The sequence below is a fragment of the Giraffa tippelskirchi genome, chromosome X, assembly GCF_054371585.1.
Source record: "Giraffa tippelskirchi isolate mGirTip1 chromosome X, T2T-mGirTip1v1.2.pri, whole genome shotgun sequence".
NCBI lineage: Eukaryota > Metazoa > Chordata > Mammalia > Artiodactyla > Giraffidae > Giraffa > Giraffa tippelskirchi.
In genome coordinates this window covers 42,265,693-42,281,907 of record NC_137289.1, presented here as the reverse complement: position 1 = coordinate 42,281,907, position 16,215 = coordinate 42,265,693, and the positions used below count along the sequence as shown (strand labels likewise).

At 36.9% G+C, this 16,215-nt stretch overlaps 1 protein-coding gene across 2 annotated transcripts in view; it reads left to right on the top strand.

Moving 5' to 3' along the window:
• Window positions 1–8,662: 8,662 nt before the first annotated feature.
• The window catches only part of LOC145537103 (plastin-3-like), a 45,455-nt gene continuing 37,902 nt past the window's right edge, over window positions 8,663–16,215 (top strand). For both annotated transcript variants that reach the window (XM_081567774.1, XM_081567775.1), the window contains exons 1-2: window positions 8,663–8,747; window positions 11,552–11,632. In XM_081567774.1, the coding sequence (XP_081423900.1) occupies window positions 11,560–11,632 (73 nt within the window). In that variant the 5' untranslated portion in view covers window positions 8,663–8,747; window positions 11,552–11,559. The remainder of the gene's footprint in view (window positions 8,748–11,551; window positions 11,633–16,215) is intronic.

The following is a 16,215-nucleotide window of genomic DNA, read 5'->3' as shown; positions in this document are numbered from 1 at the left end:
CTACACCCCCATCTAGAGCAGGGAGGGACGCCTCCGGGAGAAAGAGGGTGCTGGTCGCACATGCTCACAGCTGAGCATGTGTGTGTGTGAGCGCACACACACACACACACACACACACACTTATATATGCTGTTAGGCTGTACAGGAGTTGTAACTAGAGAATAAAGCAGCTAGCTAGCTGATTTGGATACATTTAGCAATGATGTTTCTACAGTTCCTTTAGTGTAGATGTGATATTAGGTTCTAATAATACAAACCCCGAAAACATCATGATGTTTCCCGAAAGCCTCACTCCTTTGAACTGTATCCTGAAAAACTAGGATAGATTTTGGTGTCATCATTTTGGTGACATAGCATACCATTTCAGGGACATGTATTTCCTGCATGTATTTTGTCATGTAAATAGTAGGTAATGGTCTTTTGATAGATTTGATCCCCAGGGCTTAAAGAAGATTTTTTTAAGGTCACTTTAGAAATGTGGGTTGTCATTTCCTTCTCCAAGGGAACTCCCTGACCCAGGGATTGAACCTATATCTCCTGCAGTGGCAGGCAGATTCTTTACCACTGTGTTACCAGGAAAGTCCATATGTAACAGTGCTTCATGGGAAAAGACTATCCGTTTTATTGGGAGTTATCTAGCGATGTCCTCTTGTGTAGTTTTACCAGTTTGTGGCAGAAATGTCAAGTAGAATTACCAGAGGATCTAGACCAAAAAAGCAACCTAGCTAAGCAAAGTATGCTGTACTTGTTGAACTTTTCTTTCATCATAGAAACTTGTTCTCTACTTAACTGTAATGAGCAATTTTTAATAATGTTGAGATGCTGAAATAATAAACAGTAACATCTTTCACCACTTATTCTGTCTGCTTTCACCTTTCCTAAACTTTCAGGGCTAGGAACCTGCGACTCAAAACAGGGAACCTGTGACAACAGGTGAGACCATTTAAAGAGTAACTCACTTGTGACTTTCAGAGCAACAGATGATTGAGAAAGATGATATAACCTCTTAAACTGCTACAGTTACTCCTTTACCAAGATTCCACTAAAGTTTTCTAAAAGGAAGCAAACAAAACTCCAAGCTGCAGTCACCTGGAGAAAATAAGCTGTAAGGTTAAAAACTAATCACTAAAAAAAAAAAAATAACTATGGGTACCATAGCGATGGCTCTTGTGTGTTAAAAAAAAATCTTATACTCAAAATAAATCACACTGATACTGGAGTGTGTGCTTATATTTATACTAAATTATTAGCACTGATGCAATGAGAATAGTTGTTTATAGTAGTTAGCATATAAGAGGCTGAAATTAAGTGATATTAAATACAGGGAAGCAGAAACATGTCATATATAGGAATGAATGTGCCACAAGAGAAGGTCAGCATTCTTGTCCTTATTTTTAAAAAGTCTGGCCTGTTTTTTGGTCAGTACCCACTTAACACCAATGTTTTGAAGAAAGAACGTTTAGAACACTTTCATATATAGCCCCTACTGAACCTGTTGCCAATAATCTGTGTGTTTTACACAGTTATAGTTTTGGTGATTTCAGTTCAAGGATTAATTGAATCCCTTCTTTAAATAATGAAAATGAATTAGCATTAGCTAGAAGGGTCCCTGTCTGCATTTTCTGGCAACTTTTTATATTTCTCAGTATCATGGTCACATTTGTTAAAAGTTTTGGTTTTTTTGGCTGCATCTGGCGGCATGTGTGATCTTAATTCCCTAACCATGAATCAAACCCATGCCCCCTGCAGTGGAAGCACAGGGTCCTAACCACTAGACAACCAGGGAATTCCTGGTTAGGAGTTTTTAAATTATCTTCCATAGGGTATAAAAGGCATGTGCCTTCTTTCCATAAAGCACTGTGTAGCCTCTTTGTTTTCATTTTTATGGTAAGAGTAGTTAATTACCTTCTCTCTCACATAATCTTTTTTTTTTTAATTTTACATTTACTCCACAGCTCTGTTTTGGGCAAAGTCACTTAACTACCCTAAGTTTTTGTTTCTTCCCTAATTTCAGTAATCATTGGATATTGGGAATACTGGGAATTAACACCACCCTCAAAACATTGCAGTCGGTTGGAATATGTTTTGAGGCATACTTCTGTACCCAGTGTCCAGCAAAAGATTATCATTGTGGGAATATCCGAGAGGAAGATGAAGTTTAGATTCTGTTCTTGAGAAACAAACAATCTTGAAATAAGACATCAGAGCAAGTAATTAGACAAGTATTGTGTGTGCTGATGGTGAAAGAATGGTTGTCTTTGATGGAGGAAGATTATTCTCTTTGACCAAGTTTGAGGATCTGTGTGGAAGAGGCAGATGAACTGAATCTAGTAGGATAATGGATGTCCCAGCCAGATTGTCCTCATCCACTTATATAACTATAGGAGGATGTCTGTGATTCAATTGCTGAATTTTGTGGCAACATTCTAAATCCTATGGGAGTTGAAGAGAAAAATCAGCAGGGATGTGTAGTCATTGGGAAACGTGGTTTGGGAGAGGATGAGGCTTCTGCTGAAACTTGAAGGATGAGTAGAATTTGGATAAGGAATAAAGTGGAGGGCATTTTAAGGCTGAAAGGTAGATACAGAGAGAGGGGATTCTTACTACGAGGGAGAGATAGAGGTAGTGGGGTCAGGATAAAACAGAAGGTACTGATGTAGGGGTTAGGAGGACATGTTCAGGAGGATGGTGCGTGCCTGTGCATGCGGAGTCGCTTCAGTTGTGTCCGACTCTCTGCGACCTGTGGACCATAGCCCGCCAGGCTCCTCTGTCCATGGGATTCTCCAGGCAAGAATATCTGGAGTGGGTTGCCATTTCCTTCTCCACAGGAGGATGGTAGTGATCAAAAAGCTAATTTTGAGTGTTGTTGAAAGATTAAACTGGTTAAATGTGGCTAGTAGGAACGCCAGAAGACCCGGAATACCCGGCAAAGTTTAGACAAGCCATTTCAGCATAATAATTATAGCTTCCTGAAATGAGACTGACATGATCAAAATGGGTGTGAACCCTAGATGTGGACCTTTTTTGAGTCAAGGTATTTACTGAGAGGGTCCTACTGTATATAGCAGAGGGAACTCTGCTCAGTGTTTCGTGGCAGCCTGGATGGGAGATGAGTTTGAGGGAGAATGGGTACATGTAAATGTATGGCTGGGTCCCTTTGCTGTCCACCTAAAACTATCATACTAGTTAAATCGGCTATACCCCAATACAAAATAAAAAGTTTAAAAAGAAAATAAAAGATTTACTGAGAATACACTTGTGTCCCTGTGTTGTGCTAAGTGCTGTGGTGAATACATAGATGAGTAAGCTGTGTTACTACTTAAATAAGTTTATAGTCTTGTTGGGGAAATAAATTCATTCACTAAACTGTGATTGAGAAACCTATAATACAGCATAACAATTGAGAATGCTGACTTTGGTGTCAGGTGGAGTTGGATTGAGACCTAGGTCTCCCTCTCTTGAGCCATGTGACTGGGCAAGTTATTCAACTTCTGTAAGCCTGTTTGCTTTACTGTAAAATGGAAATAATAGTATTACGTGGTTCACAGAGTTTTTCTGAGAAGTAACTTTACATAATGTATAGCACAGTTCATTTAAATAATAAGTCCTCCATAAATGTTAGCTGTTATAATATAAACTTACAATGATATGTTATTATATTATCTTAATTATGATTATTACCTACTCTGTAGCCACTGTGAGAGGGGCTGGGAATATGAGGATGAAGGCTAAGCAGTCCCTTCCATCAGAAAGCTTTTGTATAATAGTATTAAATGTTATCCTTGTGTGACTGTATTTTCCCATTCAAAAATTGGTACATATGATCTGACAGTAAGATATTTAAAATTAGAGCTATCTGAAAGGATTCATGCTGGCTGTAATAGAAGAAAACAGACAGTTCTGTGAGAGTCCTGGGAAAAAGAATTTTTCCCTCAGGTGGGGATCATCCAAAGAGGCTTTCTCAAAGATTCTTTTGAAAAGTACCTGGGAGAGGAGATGCCCTGATTGGGGCAGAGGTTATCTTTACAGAGTGTGATTCCAGAGTGTGCAGTGCATGTAATGGGAAGAAACATTGGAAAGATAGACAGGTATCAATACAGAAAAGTGTGTAGGCTTCTTGGATGTTGTGCTGAGAAGTTGGGACTTGCTTTCATAGGTAATATACCTTAGATCTGCTCTTCAGGATGTTAGCAGCATAAAGATTACGTAGGAGGGAGATAGGACTGTAGATGGATAGACTAAAAGGTCTTTAGAAAAGCTAGACTTGAAGTGATAAAGGGCTATGATAATCCAAAAGGCTTAGTGATTTACCTCAATCTCCCTTTGTTTCTTGTGACCAAACTTCTTGAATTTGTAAACCTGGAGATTGAGGAAAGTTGAAAAGGAGACTGAATTTGACAGCAGAGGTGTTCGAAAAGGGGAGAAATAACATGACAGTAAGTTCAAATGTAGACACTTAGACTTTCCTGACTGGGATTTTCCTCTCTGACCTTCCTTCTCCCTTGGCCGGAAGGTCAAGTCCAGATTTTGAGTCTCAGCCTTCTAAATTAGACCCTGACCTTCTGCTCCAACTGTGTTTGTCACAAACCCTAGGCACAGTGCTCCAACCACACTATCTTTCTCTAGCACCAGGATATCCTCTTCTCTGTGCCTAGAGTGCCTTTACCAGTGATAATCTGTCTGAGGATGTCCTCCTTACATTTTAAGATTAAGTTCAAAAGTCACCTTCTCTGGAAAACTGAAGCCCATCACTGTCACCCCACCACTGAGTGACTAGCGTGATGACATTAATACTATGTCTTTATTTTCCATCTTTGTCCCCACTGAACAGTAAAGTCTTCGAGAGGAGACTCTGGATCCTTAGTCTCTATATATGCAGCACCCAGCACGGTGCCTACACACTAAACATTCACTTAAAGCTTGAATATAAATGAATAAGTTGGGTGAGTATGATAGACATTCAAGTTGAAATCTTCTCAAGTCGTTTGGAAACATGTCACTAGAGCTTGAGTAATCAGAGTGAGAGTGGGTGAGCTTTGACTCAGAGGGTTGCATGCCCATTTGACCTGGAGACTAGTGCTGTTGATTTACCGGCTAGGGAGGAGGCAGGGTGGCAGTTTCTGTTGGTACAGTTAGGTATGTGAAGTGTGGGTGTTCTGAAGCATTGCCTGTTTTGGATAGAGGAAGGTGACAAATACACAAATACAAATAATGTATTCTTGCATGTTTTATCCACCTTCTCTTCTTCATGATTTGAACTTATCAGCTTAACTGTGTGTGTGTGACCAAATCTCTGATTTTAAGTCATCAATCAGCCTCACTTTCCCAATTCTGTTTACCTGCTAGTGGCTGATGAATAGCCCCTGCTTTTATCTTTTAGTTCCTTTCAATTTCAAGAAAAAAATACAAAATTCATAATCAACTCTTGATTATCCATGGTTGATTTTCCCACTGTGTGTGCCCTGCTGCCTGAGCCGCGGTTGCTTGTGATTGACACAGATTAGTAAATTTAGTAAGCTGCATTCCTAAAGTGAATTGCTTTAGGGTATGAAAACAGGCATTCTCTCCCCACTCCCCACCCCTGCTGCCTCCACCCCCCATCAAATGCCTTTGAGAATTTGAGTCATTGTTTCAGGTAGTTAGTTGTAGGTACACCTTTCTCAACAAAGATTTGTATTCCGGGTTTAAGTATAGTTAAATGAGCCAGTGGAGTGGTTTCGTAATTGCTGTATTGTTAGTCAAACGCTGTAATTAGGGATGACTTCATAGGCATAAGATTCCTCTATGGGTGACGCCCTGAATTCAGACCCAGTTGTATACGATATCCTTTTATGACAAAACAAACAAACAAGGTTTTGTTTGCTTTTGTTTCATTCCCTTATTTTAAAATCTGTTTTCCTGTTTAAGGAGAGAGAAGGTTTGCTTTTTTCCTGCTGTTTGCCCTTTATAGAGAAGGCCAGCACTGGAGCTAGGGAGGAAAACAGAATTTGGGACAAAGTGCTCTGCAGATGACAGAATTCAGAAAAATGGAGAGACACTGGAAGCTTTTATTTTTGATTGGTATTTCATTTGGCTAAATTTAAATGGAGGGAAAATATATAAATATATTTCTTTCTTTCTTTTTTTTAATATCAGTGCCTGCTCTCTCTCTATATAAATAAAGTTCATTTTTTGTGGGAAGACAGACTGGGGAAAAGGACACATTTTAACATATTTCAACAGTCAGACTTTCTTTTTGCCTACCAATCACATACTGTGAAATTTTATTCAGCAATAATATTTACTTTTTACCTCTTCACCTTTCATTTTTCATTGCTCACAGAAAAAAAAATGCAAAGTAGGAAGAATGTGACAGTATTGACAAGCTGTTAACTATTTTTTAAGTGGTCCTGATATAAAGTAAAAATTGGATTAAAAAAAAAACCTCCTGGCCATTCTTCAAGTTGTGTTTAGAAACTGGCCTTATGCAGGAGCCAAATCGACTCATGGGTAAAAAGTGGCTGACAAATTTTCATTAGTCCCATCCTTCTTAAATTACTTTGACTTAAAGTCTTATAGTTTTTATATATGAAGGAGATCTATCATACTCTGCAGTTGATAATTATAGGGCAAAAGACATAACTTTTCATATATTTTATTTAAAAGGTTCTTAGTAGAACTCATGCCTTATATTTATACATAGCCTCTTAATTACTTAGGCATTGATTTTTTTCTCTTTTTCTTTCATTAAGGATTTGAAGTTGCTGTATAATGCTTTATGGTTTATAGTGTGCCCTCACATGCCATCTTTAATCTTCATCAGAACCCTAGGGAAGTAGTTATTACGGCTGTTTTCAAAGGAGGAAACTGAAGCTTAGAAAGATTAAACTCACTCACTCATAGACACACTGCTAGCAGGTCGCAGAGCCGGGACACTGATTGATCTCTTCTGATTCCACATCTCTCAGTCTTCCTGTGTTAACATACTACATCCTTGGGTGGGGAACAAGTTTGCTGCAAGTATTCAGGATTCAATCAAGGTGTTTATGGGGCAATAATCTGTTTTGCTCCCTAAACCCCAATCTGAGATGTTTTACTTATTTTGAGAGAAAGAGTACAATGAATGCCCTATAAAGAGGGTAGAGCTTTCAGTAATTTTAATTTGTACAGTTTCTAAAAATCTGATGTTCCTGGCAGTCTTCCCTAAATTGTTTAAATGTGGTATTTTCCTCCAGGATAGTAAGTACTTAATTGCTTGATTCCATCAAGTACCCGTAAGTAATCTTAAGGACAAACCTTTTTTTATTCATAGTGGGAAAAAAATCTGCATTAAATAGCTAATTTAAATATTATGATTTTTGTCAACTGAGATGTATATTGTGAGGCTTTTAAACTTTACATTGGATTTCTTGTTTTAGTTCAGGTGCTTCAGGGTAGCATTTATTTATTTACTTTCAAATAATTATAAATAAACAAATGGAGTTTATTTAAGTGGGAGACTCCTAAATTAAACTATGTTGTTATCCTGAGCTAAACAAATATTCTTTGGGTAATACATGCGTGTTACAGTTCTTTTAATTCTTAGTTGTGCCTCTTCTTGTCTCCTGTAGCTGAAAAATCTGAGCTATCAGTATAAAAGGGGTCACTTTAGGCTTTCATGATGGTATTTAGACAGGAATAAGAAATTAGGAAACTTGAAAGTGTATTTTGGCGTTTTTTTTTAATGATGCATTTTATTAATTTTTTTAAGTAAACGTGTGCCTTGGAATCATTTCTATGAGATGTATGTATTTCCTAATTTTTCAGGATGAACAAAAGTGCTCCTTTCCTGGCCTGCTTGAGATGAAATTAATAATCCTTAAAGTCTTCAGAGTCTTTGCCCCATCTCTACCTTTTATTACAACCGCTAGTTCACTTTGTGTCAAATTATAATTATCTACATCTTTGTCTTCCCCAGATTGTAAATTCTTTGAGGGTAGGAACTAGACATGTAACAGAGGCCTGGGTAAAATTGTGTGAGGATAGAAGTGCATATGTGTTGAGGGTATAAAGAAGAGGGAAGAGATTTCTACCCCGTTAGCCCTGCTGCCTGCAAAGGGGAGAACTGGGAGAGAAGGTTTGATTCAGAACCCACTGGTTAGTGGTTAGCCGAAATGAAAGGTGCTGCAGGTTGGGATTTGGGGTGGGTATGAGCTGGGTGGGAGGTAAATGTCCAGAACCACTTTTTCCTAATTTTCTCTTTTATAGAAGTGATATAACAGTATAAGAATAATATATTCTTTAAAAAAAAAACAACTATATTTTAGATTATTATTGACTCGTAAATTGCCCAAACTAGATGGAAACTTTAGAAATAAAGGAGAGGCCACGTGTTTTCAATTTTCTGAGACAGTCTCACTTTAAACTTTCTGTGCCACTGTTCTGTGTGATGTCATTACTAGAGAGGGGCAATTATTTCACATTGAAAATATGATTACTTACAATATGTGTAAAGAAAATTAGAGTGAAACCTGTAGAGTATTTTGGTAATCAGAAGTGTTGACCATCATATTAGTAAAGTATAGAATATTTTAAAAAGTACCATCAGCAGGTTGCAGGCTAACTTAGGCAAAATCATTTCTTACTCTCCGTCTTGAAAATGACTGCCTTCGTATCCAATTGAAGATATTTCTTTACCCTATAGATCCTGAGACTGCTCTGAAAGGTGTTTTTCATACAGCTTATCTACTGAGAAGTTGTCCATCTTTAGTGACATTTTAACACTAGAGGTAAGAAAAGTTTTATGAACATACAAGTTTTTGAAAAGTCTGCTTTTATTTAATTTTTTAAAAATATGAGTCATTATAAATGTGTGTTGTATTAGGGTGGAAATATAGCGAATAGTATCATATGGTCATTTTAAATCTTTGCAGGGATTTGAGAAACCTGAGTTTGAATTCTAGATCCTTGGTCTCCCTGAGCCTAGGTTATCTAATAAGAAAAAATGGAGTAAGAATATTTACCTTAAAAGGCTGTTATGAGGGTTCATAGAATTAGTAGGAATATGAATTTATGAAAGTACTGTTTTGTTGAGTCCCTTACTACATGACTGGGACTGTGGTTAGTTCTAGAAGTGACAATGATGGGTGTGCAAAAGACAGATGTGGTCCCCTCTCTTTTGAGCTCTTCTGTATTAAATATTAGGCATCACGGCAAACAGAAGAGTTGTCAAGTAATTTTTTAACTTTTAATAAAAATGTTTAAAAGATAAATATGAGATCTCAAATTTGCTTTTCATATAGTTTTTGAACTTTAACAGGTAACACATTTAGGACAGTGAAACTATCCTATATGATACTATAATGGTGTCCGTTTTGTATATACAAAATGCATAGTATGTACAACACCAAGAGTGAGCCTAATGTAAACTGTTGACTTAGGTGACAATGATGTGTCAAAGAAGGTTCATCAATTGTAACGAATGTATCCCTGATGAAGGATGTTCATAATGAGGGAGGCTGTGAGAGTGTTAGGGCAGGGGTATATGGAAACTAAATTCTCTGCTTTTTGCTCAGTTCTGTTAAAAAGGAAATTTCTTTAAAAAGATGGTGTATGTGAAAGTCGCTCAGTCATGTCCACCTCTTTGCGACCCCATGGACTGTAGCTTACCAGGCTCATGTGTCCGTGGAATTCTCTGGGCGAGAATACTGGAGTGGGTTGTCATTTCCTTCTCCAGGAGTTAAAAAGATTAAATGAGAAAAAAAAAAAAAAGAAAAAGACAACAAATAATCATGTGCATTTCCTTCTGTCTAAAAGTTAATAGGTTTGTATGTGGGGATTTTCCATTGTAGTACAGACCTCCTTTCTCTATTGCAGGAATCAGTCAAGATTTTCTGTAAAGGTACCCTCATATATACTGTATGCCAAGAGGCAAAATAAGAATATTATATTATTAATGTCAAGGATTTAAATGTTGTTTCCACAAATTTTTACTGACAAAATTCAAAAAATAATAAGTATTTGAGTACTTTTTTTGGTACTACAACTGTACTGATGAGAAAAATGGAATTCTTTTGTTATTTTTCTGGGATAACATTTCATTTTATTGAAGTTCAAACATTTGACAGCAGATGTTTATCTGAAAAAAACCTTACTTAGCTTGGGGCCATACAGAAATAAGCAGTGGTCCAGATTGGGCCCATAGGCCATAGTTTGCCAAGACCTGTTTGTTGATTAAATAGGTAAAATAGGGGCAAATCAGAAAGAGTATAAGCTCAAATAATATTAAAAAGTTGTGTACACAAAGATGTGTTGATAAGCATGCTCTTGTGTGTGTTTCTGTATCACAACCAAAAATAATTTGTTTTAGTTGATTCATTCTTTAATGGGGATGATTGGTAGCTGTCGTATGCTCCTATATGAACATAAGGTTTTCCACAGTGAATGACTTTTAAATGACTTAAGGGGAAAAAATGGTAACTATGTGAGATGATAGATGTGTTAACTTACCTTATTGTGGTTAAGTTACTATATTTTCACAATATATGTATATATCAAGTTGTTATGGTGTAGAGCTTAAACTTAACACAATATTATGTCACGTATCTCAATAAAGATGGAAAAAATAGAACTAGCCAGTAAGATAGATAGATGCCAATTGAAAAAGTTATTTTTTAAACATTTATTTATTTATTGGCCATGCCATGCAGCATACAGGATCTTAGTTCCCCCTCCAGGGATTGAACCGGTGCCCTTTGCAGTGGAAGCACAGAGACCTAACCACTGGACCACCAGGGAAGTCCTAAAAAAGTTATATTTTACATGAATCTTTAGTCACATAATGTTGACTTAGTTTTGGCTCATATAACTAAGAATCTATCATTGCTTGCTACCTTGCCCCTTCTTTACATTCTTTGAATGCAGTGTAAGACTTTGTCCTTGAAAGGACGATTGAGAAGTATTTTTGTCTGAGGAGCTTTTGACCAATGATAATTTCTCATTTGTTTTCTTCATTATGGCTATAGCTAGAAATATGGGAACCTATGCAGATAGTTCTAGTAGTTTGCATTTCTGTCTAAATTATCCCTAAAATGAGAGTTTACAGGATTGCTTATAATATATTCATCACAAATTTTTTGTCTTAAAATTTTTTTTCTTCCAGTTTGATAGATACAGTTGACATACAGCATTTGTAGAAGTTGAAGAGGAACAGCAAAATAATTTATATACATCATGAAAGGATTATCACAATAAATTTAGTAAACATGCATTATCTCATATAGATACAAAATAAAAGAAAAAAATGTTTTTCCTTTTGATGAGAACTCTTAGGATTAGCTCTCTTAACAAATTTCACATTATAATTATCATGTTGTACATTACATCCTTAGTACTTACTTATAACTGGGAGTTTATACCTTTTGACTGCCTTCATCCAATTCCCTATCCTCTGGTAACCCCCTACATCTTGTAACCACCAATCTCATCTCTTTTTCTGTCAGTTTGTTTTTGAAGTATAATTGACCCACAACACTGTTAGTTCTTGTTATCTATGACTGTTTTCAAGTCTTAAACCTTTTTGGTTTCTCTTTAGATCTTTAAATGGATGAGATGGCTACCACTCAGATTTCCAAAGATGAGCTTGATGAACTCAAAGAGGCCTTTGCAAAAGTTGGTGAGTTGTTTTCTTGTAGGGTAACTATGGTAAAGCAATGTTTATTTGGCACTAATCAAAGTTATTTCTCTGAAAAATTATGTGAATGGTTAATCAGGAAACTAGTTAAAATCAATGGAATAAAGTTCTAGAAGCCACACTTTAAACTGTGTCATTGCTAATTATAGCTAGTATCTAATATGGTGAAAGGTTTTTAGTCCAGGGTCCCAGTCTTTACCTGGGGGCTGCTGTGGCTCCTGAAATTTGTAGACATATTTTGTTTTACCATATTTTTCTGAGGAGAGGATTTGAAGCTTTCACTATATTCTCAAAGAGCCAACTGACCCCCCAAAATGTTAAGAACCGTTAGATGATGTTGCGTGTGTGTGTGTGTGTGTGCGCGCGCGCACATGCGCACGTGTGCGTGAGCATGCTCAGTCATTCAATCGTGTCTGACTCTTTGCAACCCCATGGACTATAGCCCACCAGGCTCCTCTGCCCATGTAATTTTCCAGGCAAGAATACTGGTGTGGATTGTCATTTCCTACTCCAAGTGATCTTCCTGACCCACCTGGGAAGCCCAGATGATAGTTTACTTTTAATTAACATGGCTTTACTGCCTTTTTCTTGGATGTATTGTGCCTTTGGATGATGCACACTGTTCTACCTTCTTGAATCAGCATATGTATAAGATGGGAAGGATTAGCATACCATTTGGCTTACCTTTAACATCATATAACATGTCTTCAAATTTAGCAGCTATGGAAGCAATTTATAGTATTTACATTCCATTATTTCAGTGCTCAAGTCAGTGAAGATAATGAGAAAACAGGGTAAGACCTGATTATTGATGTGTGTACTCAACAGGTGCTTTCAGAGGGAGAGTATTACTGTTTGGTATCTTCTTGACTAAAGGGTATGAAGTCAAATCATAATGATTTGTTATTTAAACCAGAATCTACTCTTTGACCTGTGTTGGAAACCCCATTAGTGAAAAGTGAGGAAATACACATCTCTTGTTGTTCAGTCACTCGGTCATGTCCGACTCTTTGTGACCCCATGGACTGCATCACGCCAGGCTTCCTTGTCCTTCACTAACTCCTGGAATGTGCTCAAACTCATGTCCATTGAATCGGTGATGCCATCCAACCATCTCATCCTCTGTCACCCCCTTCTCCTCTTGCCTTCAATCTTTCCCAGCATCACGGCCTTTCCAATGAGTCAGCTCTTTGCATCAGGTGGCCAAAGTATTGAAGCTTCAACTTCAGCATCAGTCCTTCCAATGAATAGTCCTAATTTCCTTTAGGACCGACTGGTTTGATCTCCTTGCTATATTCCCATATATTTGTGAGTATGTTCTATGAAGGCATTTGGTAACAACAACATGCCTTGGGAAAGGTAATGACAGCCCCCACCCTGCCCCAACAGCCAGAGTGACTATTCATAATCCCATCAGAATTCTAACTAGGGAAAAATAGTCCTGAGTCTTTAACATGACTACGTATGTGTATGAAAAAAAAGACAGTTAACTTGCCATAGATACCACTTACTGGACTACTCAATGTACTACTCAGTTTAATATTAGATTGATTATGGAAAACAGAAGGTGGTTTCTTGGCTACAAGACTGTTTAAATCACATTATTCTGTAGAAATTGTTTTTTTTTTTAATCATTGTTTCCTTTGAGCTTATTGGAGAAGGAAATGGCAACCCACTCCAGTATTCTTGCCTGGAGAATCCCAGGAATGGGGGAGCCTGGTGGGCTGCCATCTATGGGGTCGCACAGAGTCAGACACGACTGAAGAGACTTGGCAGCAGCAGCAGCCTTTGAACTTTCTGTTTTATTTTTATTCATCTTCAGTGTTGGGGACAGCCTATTTTTGGGGGGGTTATACATTTTATTTTTTGAATTTATTTTTAATTGGAGGATAATTGCTTTTCAGTGTTGTATTGGTTTCCGCCTAATTTGTTTTCTTACTGTTTGAATTTTAGTGTGGGTACCTTATTATTGCTATTACTTACTCTTCCAAGGCCTCACCTCCTCAAATCAATGTTTATTATTGAATAAAGGCTTTGTCCTCATGTGCAGAGTCTTAGAAATATCTGTGTGAAATATTCTTAAAAAATTAAAGTTAATGCAAATATTATTTACCTGATGGCACTGTAATAGTTTTGTCAGTAAAAGAGCTTAAATGCTCTTTTAAAGCTGAATGATATAAAAAGGGTTGACCAATTATCTCCAAGGAGGAAATGGGGCTAAATTAGGCTAATGAGGGATCAATTAGAACTTGGACTGCAAGAAAGGGTCATTGTGGAACTACTGTCTTACTTTAAATCATATATCTTGAAAGGTTTAGGGTAGGCAAAGACCTTCTCAAAGCTGAGAGATTGGACCATGAGTCTTATTGAAGTCCTACCAGGCATATATTCCTGTGATATGGAGACTCTTATCACTCTGTATGCTATAAGCAGGAATTCTGGAGTCCAAAATTTCTACCAGTTCCACATAGTATTCTTTGTATTCCCCCTCAGTATCTAGCTCACTGTTGTACACGTTTAGTTTTCAATACATAAATAATTGAATTCTAAGGAATTATACATAGTCTTTTCATGTACTAGGACTTTGTCTTTATCACAAAGGGTCTTTGTTATGAAGATTTTCATCATGGCAGAATTTACTGCTGAAGGCTTTGGCCATTACAGTGTAACACATAAAATTTGTATTTTCCAGCATATTAAAAGCTGTGTATAGTCTTTCAGAAAAGTGTTTAAAGACCCAGCTGAATCTAGATTTTCCTTTAAAATCTTTGTAGTTTTTAGTTCTTATTTACAGAGCCCTTAGGCAACTATCAAAGGTATTATGGAAATCCCTTTTTTTTCCCTTCATTCAGGAAAACTTGATTTTAAAAACAAGCTCCATAACTTATTTTCCTGACAAGGACAATTCTTTCTTATGGGGAGGTAAGGGCGGACTACTTTATCTCAGTTCAATTGTGACAAAATATGGAAATCATTGTATGATTTTCCCCATCTATTAACAATAATAGCCTTGATTATCTCTTTAGAAATTCAGCAAAATCATAGTGTATGGAGAAAATCTCTGTAATTACCACTAATCATGGGTTTTGTTCAATCAATTAATAGTGCTTTAAAATTCTCTTTACTAGCAATAAAAATCGAGTACTAAGATTTAAAGTTCTCCTTTCATTCACTTTCTGCACCTGCTTAATGTTAAGTTCCAAGCAGTATATTTTCATTTAATTATTTTCATTTTCTCAATATTTGTTTCCAGTATTTCTCGTTGGGATAGCAGAAGCCTTGGCTCTCATTTTTTCTTACATCATGATGTTTCTGTTTTAATTTAAATGCTGCAAGGCTGCATGAATTCATTCTAAAGAAGAATATATAAAGCTTTTCGGAACACTTAGGAAGTAAATATTTTACCAAGTAGAAAATGTCTTTTACATTCTGAAACTTTAATCTTGTTAGGGAAGCTAGAGGTCATTTGAATGATTACTTGTCATAAAGGTAAATTCATATAATGTAGAACTGCTCAGACCGGCTTTAGTCCTGCAAACACTTAATCTGACTTTTTTCTCTCCTAAGCAGTAGCCACTCTGCTTTAAAAAACAAAACAAAACAGGAATTCTACACTTTTGAAATTAAAGAATAATGGGGTTTCATAAGTGACTAGGAATAGTGTGGGTATATTCCTTTGAGGATGCCCACCAAACTAAGCCAAAATTTTTTGGTTATGGTGATTGTAGCTATACCAGATTTTCTCATCTCAGGAAGTTAAGTGATTTCATGTTACTTGATATTCTCTAGTATATAAAAACCACATCCAGATGATGTGACAAAAAGTACAGTGGTTTCATTTAATTTACTTTTAGCATTCAATAAAATGACACCAGTGCATATTTGTTTAATTATGGCTTAAAAAATAAAAACTACAGCCCAACCAAAAAAAATAAAGAAATAGACCAGTGCTCTTTCACTGTGCTGTCTGGTTAATTATCGATGGAATATTGGAAATTAAGGTCTCAAGATAGTCTGAAAGCTGTGTTTTGACTGTGTGGAAGATAGGTGCACAGATTATAGGTGTGTTGGGTAAGAGCAGGAGCATACATGTATGTGAGAATGTGCGTGTGTGTGTATTTTTTAAGTGGGGAAGTGGCAGCAGGTGGGAAGTCATGGCCAATTTTGAGTTGGAAAACAGTTGATAGACAACATTTTTGATTGCCTGGTCTCCAGCCCTCTAATCTTGTCCAGCCTTCAGCTGTACTTGACTTCCACCTTTGGGGATCCACCATTAGGATGAACTCTTCGGTAGCAACCTCTATTCTACTGTTAGCTGGGACTCATTAAACTGCCTCTTATATGTATTTGCTGGAGTGAGCTACCTCAAAAGATATAAGCTGTGAAAGGCAAAATCCGTGTTTATCTAAGCATCTGGAGATGTTTAGCATCTCCCTTTTCTAAAGTTTTAATGCCTGATGAAAGCTCAACTTTATTGCTTAGATCTGAGGATGGAATATAATCCAAATTCTTCTGTGCAAGTTTCTTGGCTGAGTCTTTTAAATTAATATGTTGTGTGCTTTCAC